Below are 15,678 nucleotides of genomic sequence, written 5' to 3'. Positions count from 1 at the left end.
AGACTTATAAAGTACAATGTATACAGAGGTATACTGTCAATACACCAGACAGCAAAGAGGTATAAAGATGATGCATAACTTTCTGAAGTAAAATGTAGGTGGACTTGAGGCTCTACAAAAAGCAACTGTCCTGCAAGCAACTAAGGTGGCTGCAAAAGACAAAATGCCAAGAAATGTCTAAACAACATATCCCCAAAAGTTGTCCTGTCAATGGGCATTGTGAACTTTCCAAAATTCTTCCTCAGATGTATCCGTGAGCAACCTCTTACAGAGCTCTGTGTGAATACAGCCATGAAAGTTTCCCTAGCACTGACTGAAGATGTCATATGGTGTTTGGGATTTATAACCAAACAGCTTTGATAACCTGCTGATATTCTAGTTGTATCTGAACAGATTACAGAGAATCAAGGTCTTCCCTGTCTCTCTCATTGTTCTGACAGTAAATAAGTCAGGAATGGGCAAGAAATTGAGAGGACACTTACAGGACCCTGACACAAACCAATCAGAAGGATATTGCATACTATATTACAACACACTCAGTAACTACAGATTTAATCATTTGATGCATAGACATATGAAACCATTTTCACGGAATCCTTGAAGGCCTTTTCTGTCATCTAATTAATAATAGGTTAGTGAAGACAAATTACATTTTCTACCAGTGAGAAATACATATATATTACTGTTTGTTAAGAAATTACACACACTCTTAACTGTCTAAGTTAACCACATTAGAAAAGATTTTTTTTTTTTATCATACTGAAGTTGCTTTTTTGGCTTATTTACTAAAATATGTTAAATATTTATGTAACCACTTTGGTCAAAACATGACGTTGTGTGGTAGGATGGACCTAAAGCATTTTCTTTTTTACAACAGTCTTAATTCTAACAAGTTATGGGTCTCCGATGTTCCCTATTTCAATATTTTATTGATAAAGGTATGCAGCACTGTAAAACTCATAAAATCTTTATATACCCCAAAGGCAGATTACTTTCCTTCCCATTTGGGAATAGTTTATTTTTAATGCTGTTCTTTAAGTTTTTAATTCTTCATGGGGCTTAGGTTATTTCTGAATTATAACATACATATTTAATAGTAATGATATCCAGGGAAAAAAAAAAAAAAATCAGTGTTGGAGATAATAGACACAAATAATTAGTAATATATATTAAATACATATATAATAGTACATGCACAACATATTTATCATTTGATATTAAATAGACAGTAAGGCATTATCCAAGGTGATGTTTTCCTTCTATGTGTTTTCATAGCTGAAAAGAAAAAGGACTGAAATGCTACTTCCTGTAAACTCCTATTTCTTTAAATTATAAATATTTCAATTATCCACAAGTCAGGCATTTCAGTGCTATTTGTTGAAAAAAAAAAGAAGCTTATGTGGTGTTAGCTAGGTATTTCTTTGAAAACTGACTATCAGCACATCATACAGCATTCGTAACAGTAAGGACTGAAGAGACATTTAACTTAACAGTACTTGAAGGGCTGTTTTGTGCTCTGTTTTTGTCACATTCAGACCATGTGCATACTGACCATATGCACACAGAGAAAGGAAATGCCTTTCTGCCTTTAATTCTCTTAATCTTGAAGAACCTCTGTTTAAAAACAAATAAAAACAAAAAATAAATGAACATACGCTATGCATGGCTTGTGTACTGACTCAGTGGAACTCTTTCTGAAGTCCTTCAATAGTCACTACAGGGAACTCCTGAGTTCTGATATGTATTTTCAGTGAACATTATCACTTAATCATGGATTAAGTCACCAAAAACCTGACACACTCTTGTTTCAGTTTATGACTGTGACTCCTTCCCCCAACATGCATCATGGTGAAGTGCTGTCTCCATCGTTTCAGTTACCTTTCTGCAGGAGCTGGCAGACTGATGTCCAGTCACACCAAAACCACCTCTTTTCCAGTCTGAACAAGCCCAGCTCCTGTGCTGTATCTTCTCACAAGGCAAACGCTCCACCCCTCAGCATCCTTGGAGGCCTTCCTGAATTCACAATAGCTTATCAATGATTTTCCTGTACTAAAAGCTTAAAATTGGACACTGTATTCTACATGTGGTCTAACAAGTGCCCAAGGAAGAAGAGAGTAATCCCTCCGGTCTACTGGCTGTGCCTCTGTTGGTGCAGACCAGGATGCTGAGGGTATTCTCTGCCACTGGGTGACGCTCTGGATCTTGGTCTTCCCAGCAAAACTGATCTCTAGCCAGCCTGGATTGTTGCACAGGGTATTTTCTTTTCAAGTGCAGGCGTTTGTCTTTGCCAACTTCCCTACGATTCTTGTTTGCCCATCCCTTTGATCTGGTCAGCACTGCTGGATCAAGCATATAACTAGTTTCACCTAGCTAGTGTGCACAACAGCATGTGTGCTTGAAATACGGGACTCCCAAAACAAAGATAACAGCTTTCACTCCTTGACACACCTGCTCAAGCTGCCAAGAATGGAACAAACTTAGCCTTCAACATTTCTTCTATCTCAAGGGAACATTAGAGTGGAATTATAAACACAATACTGAGAGTTTTAGGGGTTTGGCTGGAGAAAGTGTGGGAAGGCCATCTTCAGGAACATTGATTCTTTTCATCAGGAGACATGCTAAGTAAGACCCCACTGCCTCAGGTAAAAGGAAAAAAAGGACGAACAAGAGAGGAAAAAGGATGGGACTGATAAGGGAACCCAGATGGATTGGCAGGCATCCTTCACCTATTTAAAACCCCATTAGAAAACTCCTACAGCTAGTGATCCTGGGCATGCTCTTTGACTGGTTTTAACAGATAAAAGATCTCTGCACATAGATCACAGAATTACACCGAGTTTTTAGAATTACACTATGCAGAGTGAGGAAGCAGACTGACCTCTTCTCTTACAGAATCTTAACTAAGCTCCTAAAAGCCACAGATCAACACAAGAAGAAGAGGTATGAGATTTATATCAGCAGAATAACCTTCTAAAAGAGGTAGGAATGTAACAAGCAGTTACATACATGAAGTCCATTGACATGACATTTTTAGTGGACAGACTGTTGCCACTTTATTTCACCTTTTTACCCATTTAATTGTAGCACACAGTTATTGTATGTACCCTTAACCACTATAGTTACTGCCTTGCATGTTCACATTTGGGTGTTGTTGCAACAATATTTTGTAATTTCTACAGTGACTTTGTATCGTTACAACTGCCTTTAAGTAATGATAATACAGAAGCAAAGGTTAAGAGCATAGAGGCTTAGCCATAGAAATACTTGAGAAATGAATGATGCTAGAAGGACAAATGAACTGAATTAGAAAGATCCCAGTGGTCAGAATTGAAGAAATGAGCCTCAGTTGTCCAGACAGTGAATGTCCTGTGTGTTTAGACATGGAATAATCTCAACCCCGTTACTACTTGATTCATGAATGCTGTCACATTAGTATCTTCCATGCCGGCCTGACAGCAAACAGAAATGCAGCACACGTCCATTGCTCTGGGGGAAGCTTTCAGTTCTCTGGTCCCTCCAGCCACAGGTCCCTTCTCACAAAACTACATGTCCACCTCAACCCTTGCTCCAACCACTCCATGCACAGTTTAGGAGCACCATCACACCCCTCTCACAGAAAACTGGAGCCCAGCAAAAACTTTAGTCACTTCATAGGAAAGCTACGACACCACCAAGTCACCTAAGAATGTCACATCAGATGCCCTAGAAACAGTTTATGGGTGCCACTGCACACTACCATCCCACAGTTCTCACAATAAACTACAGATTAGTAAAGACACAAGGCAACTTTTGAAGCTCTCACAACCACTCTTGGCATCAGATCAGCACTCACTGTGTGCAGTTTTGGGTGCCACGATGTAAGAAGGACATAAAACTAGTGGAAAGCGTCCAAAGGAGGGCTGGCGAGAGTCTAGAAGGTAAGGTGGATAAGGAACACTGAGATCCCTGGGTTTGCTCAGCGCAGAGCAGAGGAGCTGAGGGGAGGCCTGATGGCGGCTGCAGCTCCTCACAGGGAGCAGAAGGGCAGCGCTGAGCTCTGCTCTGTGTAACAGCGACAGCGCTGAGCTCTGCTCTGTTTGACAGCGACAGGGCCTGAGGGAACGGCATGGAGCTGCGTCAGAGGAGGGGCAGCTGGGGACTGGGAGCAGGGTTTGCACCAGAGGGCGGTGGGCATGGCACAGGCTGCCCGGGGCAGTGGGCACGGCCCCGAGCTGCCGGAGTTGACGGAGCGTTTGGACAGCGCTCTCAGACACAGGGTTTGATTTTGGGTGGTGCTGTGTGGGGCCACGTGTAGGACTCAGTGAACCTTGTGGGCCCCTTCCAACTCGGGATATTATTATACGATTCCATTTTAAGGATGGTTTTCTTTTTGATTCAAACATCGAATTTACTCGATACCTTTCGGTCCCACTCCTTTCAGGTGCCCCGTAGATCGCCCTGCCCTGCCCTGCCCTGCCCTGCCCCGCCCCGCAGAACACCAGCCTACCGCCCGCCCGCCCCGCGCCGGTCCCCATGGTGACGTTACTGAGCCCCTTTAAAGACCCCGCCCCCGGAGGCGGGCTGATTGCTGCTGACGGAAGCGAAGATGGCGGCGGCCACCTCCGAGCTGCTGACGGGATGGTGCCTCTTCGGCCTCGCGCTGCTGGTGAGCGGGGCTCTCTCGGCCCGTTTTTCTTCAGCTAGACCTGCAGCTGCCCCACTCAGACCCTGTGACGTCTCAGTATCTTCCCTTCTTTTTTTTTTCCTCCTTTCTTTGGGACAGGTTTTCCCTCTTTCCCCTTCCTTGCGTGAGCATCAGCCCTCCGAGTTCCCTCTTAAACTTTACTGTCACTCCCCTTTCTCGTGTTCGCCCCGGCTTGGCCCGGCTGCCTGCTCTTCATCCCCTGCCCTGCTGCCTCCCGGCCGTGCGTCTGCCTCGCAGAGCTGTTGCTGTCTCGGGGTGTTCCTGATAAAGGCTATGTCGTAACGCTGTAAGTCCAAGCAGAGTCCAGAGGTGAGGGCGTGTGGCCATCCAGTTCTCCTGCCTGTATCACTGGCACTGGTTGGTGGTCGTGGTGAAGGTAAAAAGAGTGAATTGCTGTAATGAATCTGTTGCTGATGCTCAGATGTATGAGCATCCTGATTGTGGAAGTGTAGGAGTGTAGGGTTGTTTGATTTGGAAGGAACCTCAAACATCAGTTAGTTCCAATCACCTGCTCTGGGTAGGGCTGGCTCCTCCCAGCTCAGTACCCCATCTAATCTGACCTCGAATGCTTCCAGGGATGGAGCACCCACAGCTCTCTGGGCAGTTGTGCCAATGCCTCACTGTCTTCAGAGTAACAAAAAACTTCCCTCTGGCATCTAATCTAAATCTTTCCAACTTCAGTTTGAAACCGTTCCTCCTTGGCCTATCACTGTCTATCCATGTAAAAAGTTAATTTCATTATTGTTTGTATTCTCCTTTGAAATATTGGAAGGCTACAGTGTGATCTCCCTGGAGCGTTCTCCAGACTAAATAAGCCCAGCTTCCTCAGCTGGTTTTCATAGGAGAGGTGCTCTAGTCCTGATAAGGGTCTGACTTTAGTAGCTGCTCTCTGATGTCCTTGGTATTCTAGTCATAACTGTCTTCCACTGTGTTTTTCAGGCTATTCTGATTTTCTCCTGGGTTTATGTGCGCAAGTATCAGAGTCGGCGAGAAAGTGAAGTGATTTCTACCATAACAGCTATCTTTGCATTGGCAGTTGCTCTAATTTCATCAGCATTACTACCAGTGGACATCTTCCTGGTTTCATATATGAAAAATCAAAATGGTACATTTAAGGTATGTGCTTTTGAAGATGTTAATTGCTTCTTTGAAAGAAGCAGCTCTCCTGTGTTAACAATGTTTCTTTTAAACACTTGGGCATATCAGGTGAACAAAATCTCTACTAGTGCTGGTGCTGTGGTTTCTGGGTACCAGCACTGCAAATATTGTGCTTTCCTCTGTTTGTTACTTGATCTGGATTTCAGTGTTATTACTTCATATGACTTTATGTAAGACTTCCCAAATGCTATGTGCTTCTAAGTACTTCTTTTTTTTTTTTTGCCAAAACTATGTATGCTACTTTTTGCCTGTACATGTTTTTTTAGTACATTGTAATGGGATGCTATAAAATAGGACTTGTACCCCCCCAGTATTTAAGAACTGATTTGCTTATTAGCAGCTCAAATTTCAGTTGTTTTTGCAAGAATTATTTTGATTCTGAAATACTAACATAATGGATCTGCATAAGTCTTATTCTATCTGAAATGTTGAGTATGAGATTCTATTTGTAGAGGTTATTAAGCTAGTCTTTCCAGGGCAAGCTGGAAAGCCCCTTAAGGGGGAGTGTGTTTGTAGGAGAGGGTGTCTTACTGTGTATCTTAGTATATTTTGAGATTTGCAATTACTGTTTTTATGCCCTTGTAGCAAGACAGCTGAGCAATTTCAGTATTAGAAGTATTGCACAGTAACCATGTAGCCCTTTTGCAAGGGAGTAGTAGTGCATGCATGTAGTTGTGATTATTCCTGCATATGCTGGAATACACTGAGCACAACAGTTACCTAGAAGGAACCTGCAGATTGAGTCTAAAAACCAACACTTAACACCTTTTCTGGAAGCAGCAATTATTTTTGTGTATTCATGGTATTGCTAAGCAGGAAAACAGGCTTTTGATTCCAGTATTGGTCAGAGAAACTTGGAAATTGCCTTGTAAACTAAGTTTGAGTAGTATTTACTAAAAATTACTCTTGAAGAGTTTGGCTGTTCTCTTTGACAGTATTGTATCTTGAGTAATAGACTATAAATACATACAGTTAGAACTGATTTGTTCTGTTAGCTTGCTTGTTTTGCCAGCAAGCATGTAGGAGAGGAGAACTGCACCCCAGTTTGAAGACTTGAGATTGCAGTTGGGCATGCAAGACATGTTATGTGATTTACAACTCAAATATTTGAAGTGTGCTTTTTTACAGCAGTAGGACTACTTGGATGTTAACATCACTGATATGTTTTTTATTCTACTGATGAGGCAATACAAGAATGGGGGAGATGGTGAGAACCGTTATTCTTGAAATGCACACGTTCTTGCTGCTAAGTGAAATTAAAGGCTATGAGCTTTCAGTTAGCTTAGATTGAGTACTTCACAAACCTTGCTGAGCTGTTAAAAGTTAAGTCATCTCTTTAGTGAAGTCCTATCTATTTTATGGTAGATCTTTTTCAGACTATTCTGTTTACTTTTTTTGCCTCCTGGGAAAATCATGTAGCTATTAAAAACAAAATAAGAGGGGAAAAAAACAAACCATACAGAGAAACAGAAGACAAACCCATCTTGAGATTCCAAGCCTTCTTATTCTAAGAAGTTAGCTGAGATAATGCTTCCTGTCCTGAGTAGGAATTAATTGTGAAATAAGTTTCTGTCTGAAATGTTCACAGTAGCAGATATGGCTGACATGCTTGTTTCTAATGGTACTTCTGACAGAATTGTGGCTGTGTCTCACTTCTTGTGGTAGCACACTAGAAGATCTATGATCTAGATGCCAAGTTGTTTATTTTTTCTCATCTAGCCATGCAGTGACTTGCATTACAATCTTTCCTGTTGCTGTCTAAGCTTTGGATGAGACTAATGAGTAGAATGTCAGCTTCATCTACCTATGATGAAACATCACATATTGAAACCTGTGATGTGCCACTCTAATCTCTGAGATGCACTTGTTGAGAGTGGAACAATCTTCACTGGGGTAGTTGTGAAATTCTTGCAGATCCAGCAGTGACAGTAGAAATTGAAAGCCATTCTCTCAGCTTGTACTCCTTTTGTTTGGGGAAGTTAGCTGTTGTGGTTTGAGTAGTACTGTTGTAGTTGAATACATTAACATCAGACTAACTGAACACAGCTATCGGGGGAGCAAGGGAGATGCTTCTGACTCATATTAGTAAGGGAAGCAACTGTTTTTCACTAAATTTTTGTGATTATAATTAATATAAGCTCCCTCAAATGCTTTTTGTTTCAATGTTTAGGTAAACTGGAACAGCATTTTCAAAATTACCTTTACATGGCAACCTTTTACTAATTTTTTTACTTCAAATGTTTTTGACTGTATTTAAAATTTCTAGGTTCTTCAGTGTGGTTTCAGTTAAGGAGTAATTAAGAGTAGTAGCTTAATTTAGGCCATCATACCCATTGCACATACTTAGAGTTTGGTTCCTTCATCTTACAGGTACTTCAAAGATGATATGATGTATTGGTAAATATAAGGAACAGAATGAAGTACAGCAGAGCAGTGTAGAATGTGTAAATTCAGCAGATCGTAAGGGAACTTGACATGTTTTCATCTTGAACTGCTCCTGAAGGCGATAGTGATATCTCACCTTAGTCTGTTAGTCTGTTGTGATTCTGATGCATTTGCTGTGTATCTTGTAAACGTGGGCCATAATAAATGGAGGAGAAAACAGGCTGGACCTAGAGGCTCTCCTGATAAGTTAGTTCTCAGCGGAGTCCTCTGTGTGCTCATCCAGTAAATTTTCAATTTGACAAATGCTAGTGCTTTCGATAGTAATGTCAAAGCTCTGATGCTCACTAGGTAGCAGTGTGCCTTCTGACAAGGATGGCTGCTGTCCTTAGCTTTTGAGATGTCTCGGGGGAAGTTGTTATGCTTCTGAATTGCTGACGAGGTGTGCATAAAGATAACTTTCTGCTGAGAATAAGAATTCTTACTTCCTTAGTTTGTGTGACTCTTTAAGTAGAGCATCAGCAGCTGAATGGAAGCTGGTGTAATAGCTATGCTGTATGTATAAGCTACCTTGCATTGTAGACTCTTCTTGTGCAGAGTTGAAACTCAGATGTATTTATATGCTGTGGTGAAGGAGATTTTTTATCTTTACTATCCTAATGTGAGATGGCACCTCTATTTTGGTATGCTCTAATGTATGCTTCCTATTCTATTACTGTGGTCTGGTACACAACTTAATTCAAGCAACAAAATTGAAAATAATAATGTTTTAATGTTCTACATCTTTGTTATCAAACTTAGTAATTCTTTTCTGAAGTTAGAGGAGGAACTGTTTTGGTTTTTAGCAGTAAAGTCCTACTGTACTTCAGTTAATAGCTCTTGTACAGTGGCTGAGCCACTTGAGCAGTGATGACTAAAATGTTTTCTTGGTGTTTTCTAATGTCAGTTTTGAATCTTGCATAAAAAAAAATCTTGCTCTTATTCTAAGATCCATTTGAAGGTAAGAGTGCCACATGTTACTGCATTTCCCTGAGGCGTAATTAAAGCAGCACATTTTCTTTTTAACACTTAGCAAATTAAACGCATTCATATTCTGTGTGAATATTCTCAACTTATCACTGTCAAATTCTTTAATGATCATACAAATGCTCGAATTTTTTTTTTTACTGAAATGTTGTTAGGGACAGCCTCCAAAGAGTGGGCTTATTGTATATGTAGCAAGCACTTCACATTAGGCAATGTTACAACTATCCCTTCTGAGAAAATATTTTTCATGCTTTCTTTTTGCTGATTAGGAAAAGTATACCTAAATTTTTTACTGAAAACCCATTGGTTAATCATTTAACTTCAAATGTTCAGTGTCAGGTGGTTTACAGGGGATCTTAATATATTAACACAAAGGAAGGTGGTACTGATTTCCTGAGATAATGGGCTGTCATCTGTAATGTGTGTGGCATGTCATCAAGTCCATGTCACGGGACTTTACCCACTTCTGAGAGAACTGATAAAGTAAATGTTGACTTAGACTTACCTTTTGCAGTCTTAAGCAGCATGCTCTCTTCTGTATTACGTATGTACTGTATCAGTACATGTGTTTTTATATTTACTGAAAAGACTTGAATTTCTCAATCTGAATAAGGTGGGAATTTAAAGTATAGGAATTTAACAATGCCTGATCAGGCTTTTGGAAGCTTGCTTCAGTGTTTATAGAATTCAAGTCTTGTATTAGGATTACATTTCAATCTCATAATCTTCACTTGGGTTGAAAGGGACCTCAAAAGGGCATCAAGTTCCAGTCCCCTGCTGTGGGCAGGGCTGCCTCCTACCAGCTCAGCTGCCCATGGCCCCACCCCAACCTGGCCTTGAGCACCTCCAGGGATGGGGCATCCACTGCTCTCCAGGCAGCTGTGCCTGGGCTTCACTGCCCTCCGAGTAAAGAATTTCCTTCTAAAATCTAACCTAAATCTCCCCTCTCTTGGTTTAAAACTGTTCCCCTTCCTTATTACTGTATTAGCTGTAAAAGGTTGATTTCTCATTTTCTTAAATGCATGATTCTTTTGTAGCGTTGTTAATTAAATACAGTAGGAGCAGAAACTGTAGTATATAGATGTAGTCAGAAGTCTACTACTTGAAAAAATAGTTTTGATATCTTAAGCTGTCATTACAAAATCAACCTGTTCTTCCTAATTTGAATTCCTAACAAAGTAAATGCTATGCAAATGTCACTCTGTCCTTCTTAACTTGCATCTAGAAAAAAAGCCTTGACTGCATAACCTTTTTCTGGAAAGATGCTCCCAAACTGTGATGCTGCTACTGTGAGCGTCAGCCCCATGTAGGGTTTTGGGGGCTGTTTTCTATCAGTTCCCAGTCTTAGTAGTGTGAAACCTTTTTGTTAGAGGAAATAACTTCAAAATGAGCTTGTCACTGATTTGACTGCAGCCCTCCCAGTGTCTGCTGTAAGATTCTAGCAGTGCAGAAAGAGGCTAGAACTGAGTATAACTGTATTTTCAGTTGGGCAAGTGGGATGCTTTCAGTGTCCCCTGAAATGCAACACATTCTTAATCAGATTTGTTAGTGAATTAGTTCAACTTAAATTTCAATGATTAAAATCAACCAACTTGGTGCCTGTATGGGAACTGCTGAATCATGGCCTGAACCTCTGATTGATCACCTGATGCAATGAGTCAGCTATGGGAGCACAGGTGAAGGCCCTTCACCTGTGCTGCTGGAAGGGGTGGAGCCTGGCTGCCCTCCTAGACCCATTTAAAAGCTGACTACCACTGGGGAAGGATCTCTTCTGGAGATCCTCTCCTCTGGAGTTTGATAGCGAGCCCAGGATATGGGTAAGCATTCTATCTATTCTCTTTTGGTGTAATAACTGCTTAGCCAAACTCTCTGGTATATTTCATGATTATAACATCTGTACATTCATTGGTGATACAGTGCCTAATTCTTTCTTCTCTTTAGGCATTTGAAATAAGTGTGGGTTTTTTTCAGTTCTTTTAAAAGGCCATTTAAAAAAATTCTCTTCTACTTGATGTTAAATGCTTTTATTCTTTATTACTAGGACTGGGCTGATGCTAATGTTTCAAGACAAATTGAAGACACTGTACTTTATGGATACTATAGTAAGTATTTCTAATGTTCTTCCTCTGCAGTTAATAGGATCCATCATTTAAAAGCTTTCATGCCTTCACTTAAAACTATTACAAGTCATACTGGATAATTTGTATTTGGTAACACAGTACCCTTACATTTAGACCATTCCAGTGAAGATTTTGCATTTGAGAGCCCCTCTAGAAATGCAGATGTATTTAAGACCTATCCAGGAAGAAACTAATGGCTTCTGTTTTGTAATCTGTTGTTGACATGTATTTTGTGTTTGTGTATTTAGAGATCCATTTGGGGAAGCCTTGGCTTTTGTATAATTTTTATGGCACTGGATATATGCAGAAGTGTGAAAGTTGCATCAAGTGTCCTGCTAGTGCAGCTATAACTAATGGGACTGTTGTATATATTCAGTCAGAAACTACCATATACAAAACAAAGAGCTACTCTGATTTACTGTATGTAGACTACTTCAAAGATGGTATTCCTAAGCAATACTGAAGCAAAAGGTTTAGTTAACATATACTTCATAACATTTTGATTCACTGAACTTGTGTAGTTTTAAATCAGTGCTTTCAGTTTTCCTCAGGAAAAGCTTTTGGTGCCAGTAAAGATATCTAAGAGAAATGCCTATGACAATTGTAGTGAAATGACTACCTTGGTCAATGATACACATTCAAATGAAAAATATTTGTTTTTATTATTCAAATACTTGGAAGGCTATAGGTTGGCTATCTGGAGTACTTTTTTTACATCAGAAAATAATTGATTCCAAATAGATATATTTTTTTTTTAAGTAATAGAATATGTATTGCCTGATGGAGATGATCACACAAACAAGATTCAGTAGTTTCATGCTTAGCGAAACCTAAAAGTAAAAGTTATAAGAAACTGCTGTGGCTTTAACTGAGCTGTATGTGAATAGAATCTGTGGAAGAAATTTATTTTTTTTACTGTAGAACAGTAGAATCACTTCCTGTATGCTTCCTACTCCTGTTACATTGCTGGGGGTTTGTTTCACAACTGATCATGTGAATTGTTTTTAACTCCTCTCTGGTCTGTCTGTGTAGATCTGTAAAACTGAGGGATGAATTTCCATAAAATAGTTTAGGCTAACAAAGGTATTAATCCTGGCCTGGAGGACTGGGGAGCTCTTTTCAGGCCACAAATGCCTGAAATCAATTATGCACTTGAAATCAAGTGTGTAATTGATTTAGACTGGTTACTTTCAGTTTATTTTTATTACTGAGTAACTTATAGAATATATCAGCTTGGATGAAAATTATAGAAATATGAACTCTTACTTATAAAAGTTCACATGAGCTTTTTCACTTCAAAACAGCTAGCTAAATTGTTTTATAAATATAGAGTTTGATTTTCATAGTTTAGTAACTGCTATTACTTGCTTTCTATTAGGATTTCAGCTAGCATTGTTCTCCCATGCTCTGTATTGCTTCTGCAGCAGATACTTAGGTAAACTTTTCACTAGAAGAGTTTAAAAAGGATGCTTTTTAAACTTTCTTGTTCAAGAACTTAAATCTTATAGGTTGGCTTGTATGCTAATTACATCAAATTAAGTTGATTTTAATTTTATGAAGAAAGCTTAACTACTTTTGACTTCTATTTGAAGTGCTACTAAGTCTAAAAACCCGATTGGATATATCTTTTAGGCTTTAGTTTTACTCAACAGTGGCTACAGGTTTTAATATCCTTTGCTTTTATCTACATTACGATACAATGTTCTTAAGGCATTCTCAAACTCTCTAGTTCAGGATTTCTGGAAAACTGCCTTTTAAATCTGTAACGAAGGAAGCACAGTACCTGCTTAAGCAGGTGATTACTTATAATTCATGTCTGACATTACCAAAGAACTTGGTTTATTTCATTTGCATTTAAAATTGCATTCTCATTAAAGCCAGGTATTCAGGGCAAAGCCTCGAGAACCTTGAAGCCTTTGATTTTTGGTCTACTTGCACAAGTCTCCTTCAAGCTCTACAGGACTAATGTTTTATTTCACAGTATATCCTCCAGATGGTGGTAGAGATTTAAAGATGTTTTAAAATTTTTCTGGAATGACTTTTTTAATTTGATGAATTGTTGCATTTTTAGAAGTACTACTACTCTGAAGTAGTAACTTCTCAGAAGATGGCATCATTCCTGCATAAAAACATAACCTAATGACTCTCTTGTCTGTTTGGTCAAGTCTCCTGCTGTGCAATACAGTGAAATGAAAACTGAGAAGGATGAACTTAAACAACTCCTGTGACACAATTCCATTTTTCTCATATTTTTTTAATAGTACTTGGTCTTGACATCTTTTAAAATAAAGAGAACCAGATAAATCTCCTTTTGTACCTAGTTCTAGTACTATGCATGTGAATACCAGTAGTACTTCCTCCAGAAAGTGTACTACTAGCTAGCTATATAGATCTTCTATCCATCTTACAGCTCTACTGCACATGTGATTTAAACTGTGGGGCAGTGTCTTAAGCCTACCAACTGACTGTACTCTGGCATCTCTAATTGTAGCAAGAACTTGGAGACTGTGATTTGACTGATGGATATCAAGGACTGTTTCACTGCCTGCATTGGAACTTACAGAGAAACCTGTCACTAAATCTAGAGAAGTATTTTTTTGTTACAGATTTGATAGCCTTCTTTTTCATACCCAGCTGATAGATTGCTTGGTTTGATTATTTCTATAAAAGTAGAGTTGTTGTGTACTGCTAGAGAGAAGAATGAGGTAATTTTGAATTGGGCTTTTGAAATGCCTCTATTTTTGAGGTGAATCTAAATGCCTAGCTTAGGAAAACAGTTCACTGATTGCTTCAATGCTGTAGTGGCTTAGGGTATTATTTCTCATAAAACCAGCAGCAGTGGAAAGAGTCTGCCAGTACTTCAGTGATTGAAGTGTGATCAGAGGTTGGCAGATGCTGTAAAACAGCATGTCAGCTTGTGTTTGGAAGGGAAACTGTTTTCAGAAAGGTTTATAGTTGGAAACCACATAATGACTCTTTCCTCTGTACGCTGGGAATCAGGCTGAAACAATTCACAGTAACTTTAGAGTTCTGTTGCTGTTCTTGTAGTAAGTAAAGCCTGATTATTAGAATCAGCCTGGTGTTCAGTAGTGTTTGCTAAAACATTCTTAATTGCGAGGGGATGACATCTCCATCTTCCTGTGAGACAGACCGCTTGACCTACTTGTGTTAAGTGTGTAATAACTGGTGTGTTCAGGACTGTCTACTAAATGCTACTGCAGTATGAGTAGGTTTTACATTTTAGGCCAGACTACAGGGTTTTCCTTTCTATTTATTAATGGGCAGTACCTTCTCAAGTCTGCAATAATTATTGTACAGTGGTTCATAAATTTAAAAATCCACTGAAAATTTACCCAAAGTTTTTAGTGCAAATTTTTGATATTGCATTATTGACTTAAAGATCTAGACTTCCAGGAAGCAATAGGTAGAAGTCAAACACAGCTATATGTTTTTGTAGTTTAATTTTTGCAGAAGGCTAAATGCTGTGTGGAACTGGCTAGCTGTACAAGACAAAAGCTGTGGAGTGACATTAAAAAAAAAAAAAGCTCCACTCATAAGGATGGTGTTTGAGAACTGGGGTTCTCAAAATAAATTTCTTGATTTGTCTAGCTTCAAACAAGTACTGTGATGAACACCTGATGTGTGATAGTTTGCTTGTTTTTAACTGATAGCTATTTGTCTCTGCAGTCTTAAGAAATGCTTTAACAGATCTTCTGTTAGATATGAGAGTGTTTTTGGGAAGGAATGTGTATCTTTTAGGTCTTCTGAAATACATTCTAACTCGTTCTCAGTGGAAGTGAGGGAGTGCATAACAAAATACTGTTTTAAGCATATTAGTAGCATTTGTCTTATGTGGTACACCAGTACATGCTGCCATCTGGAAGAGCAGATGGTTTGCATGATGGGGGAGACTTCTGATCATATATGGTTCTTGAGCCTACTGTAGTTTCCAAGGGATCTGAGGGAGCTGTACTTATTTTGAGTACTCTGCATGAAATCTTCCCAAACTTCTCAAGTATATTGTGATTTCTTTTACCTAGTATATTTTGCAAGTCTTTGTTTCTTCTAGCAGTATGTGAACACAAGTAGGAACAGTAGTAGGTAAGTCAAAATATTATGAAGGGAATATTGTGATAACTTACTTGAAGGTTACTACCAAGTCTGACTCTAATTGTTGTCTTTGTATGGATGTGGTATAAACTGGAAGAAAATAACTCATAACTCTGAAGATTGCTTAGGCTTCCGTTGTGACAGGAATTGTCATTGTGCTGGCTATACAGTGACTCTCTTTTTGAAGTGGTACTGCTT

The 15,678-nt window shown here is 39.3% G+C and overlaps 1 protein-coding gene across 1 annotated transcript in view; it reads left to right on the top strand.

Moving 5' to 3' along the window:
- Positions 1 to 4,564: 4,564 nt before the first annotated feature.
- Positions 4,565 to 15,678, top strand: part of LMBRD1 (LMBR1 domain containing 1) — a 67,408-nt gene continuing 56,294 nt past the window's right edge. The window contains exons 1-3 of the mRNA XM_042812087.1: positions 4,565 to 4,645; positions 5,624 to 5,800; positions 11,292 to 11,352. Of these exons, the coding sequence (XP_042668021.1) occupies positions 4,586 to 4,645; positions 5,624 to 5,800; positions 11,292 to 11,352 (298 nt within the window). The 5' untranslated portion in view covers positions 4,565 to 4,585. The remainder of the gene's footprint in view (positions 4,646 to 5,623; positions 5,801 to 11,291; positions 11,353 to 15,678) is intronic.

Source organism: Centrocercus urophasianus, unplaced genomic scaffold (assembly GCF_019232065.1).
Source record: "Centrocercus urophasianus isolate 14NV4802_14NV808 unplaced genomic scaffold, USGS_Curo_1.0 seq_10, whole genome shotgun sequence".
Classification (NCBI taxonomy): Eukaryota; Metazoa; Chordata; class Aves; order Galliformes; family Phasianidae; genus Centrocercus; species Centrocercus urophasianus.
Note: the sequence above shows the minus strand (reverse complement) of the source record. Positions and strands in the feature narration are given on the sequence as shown.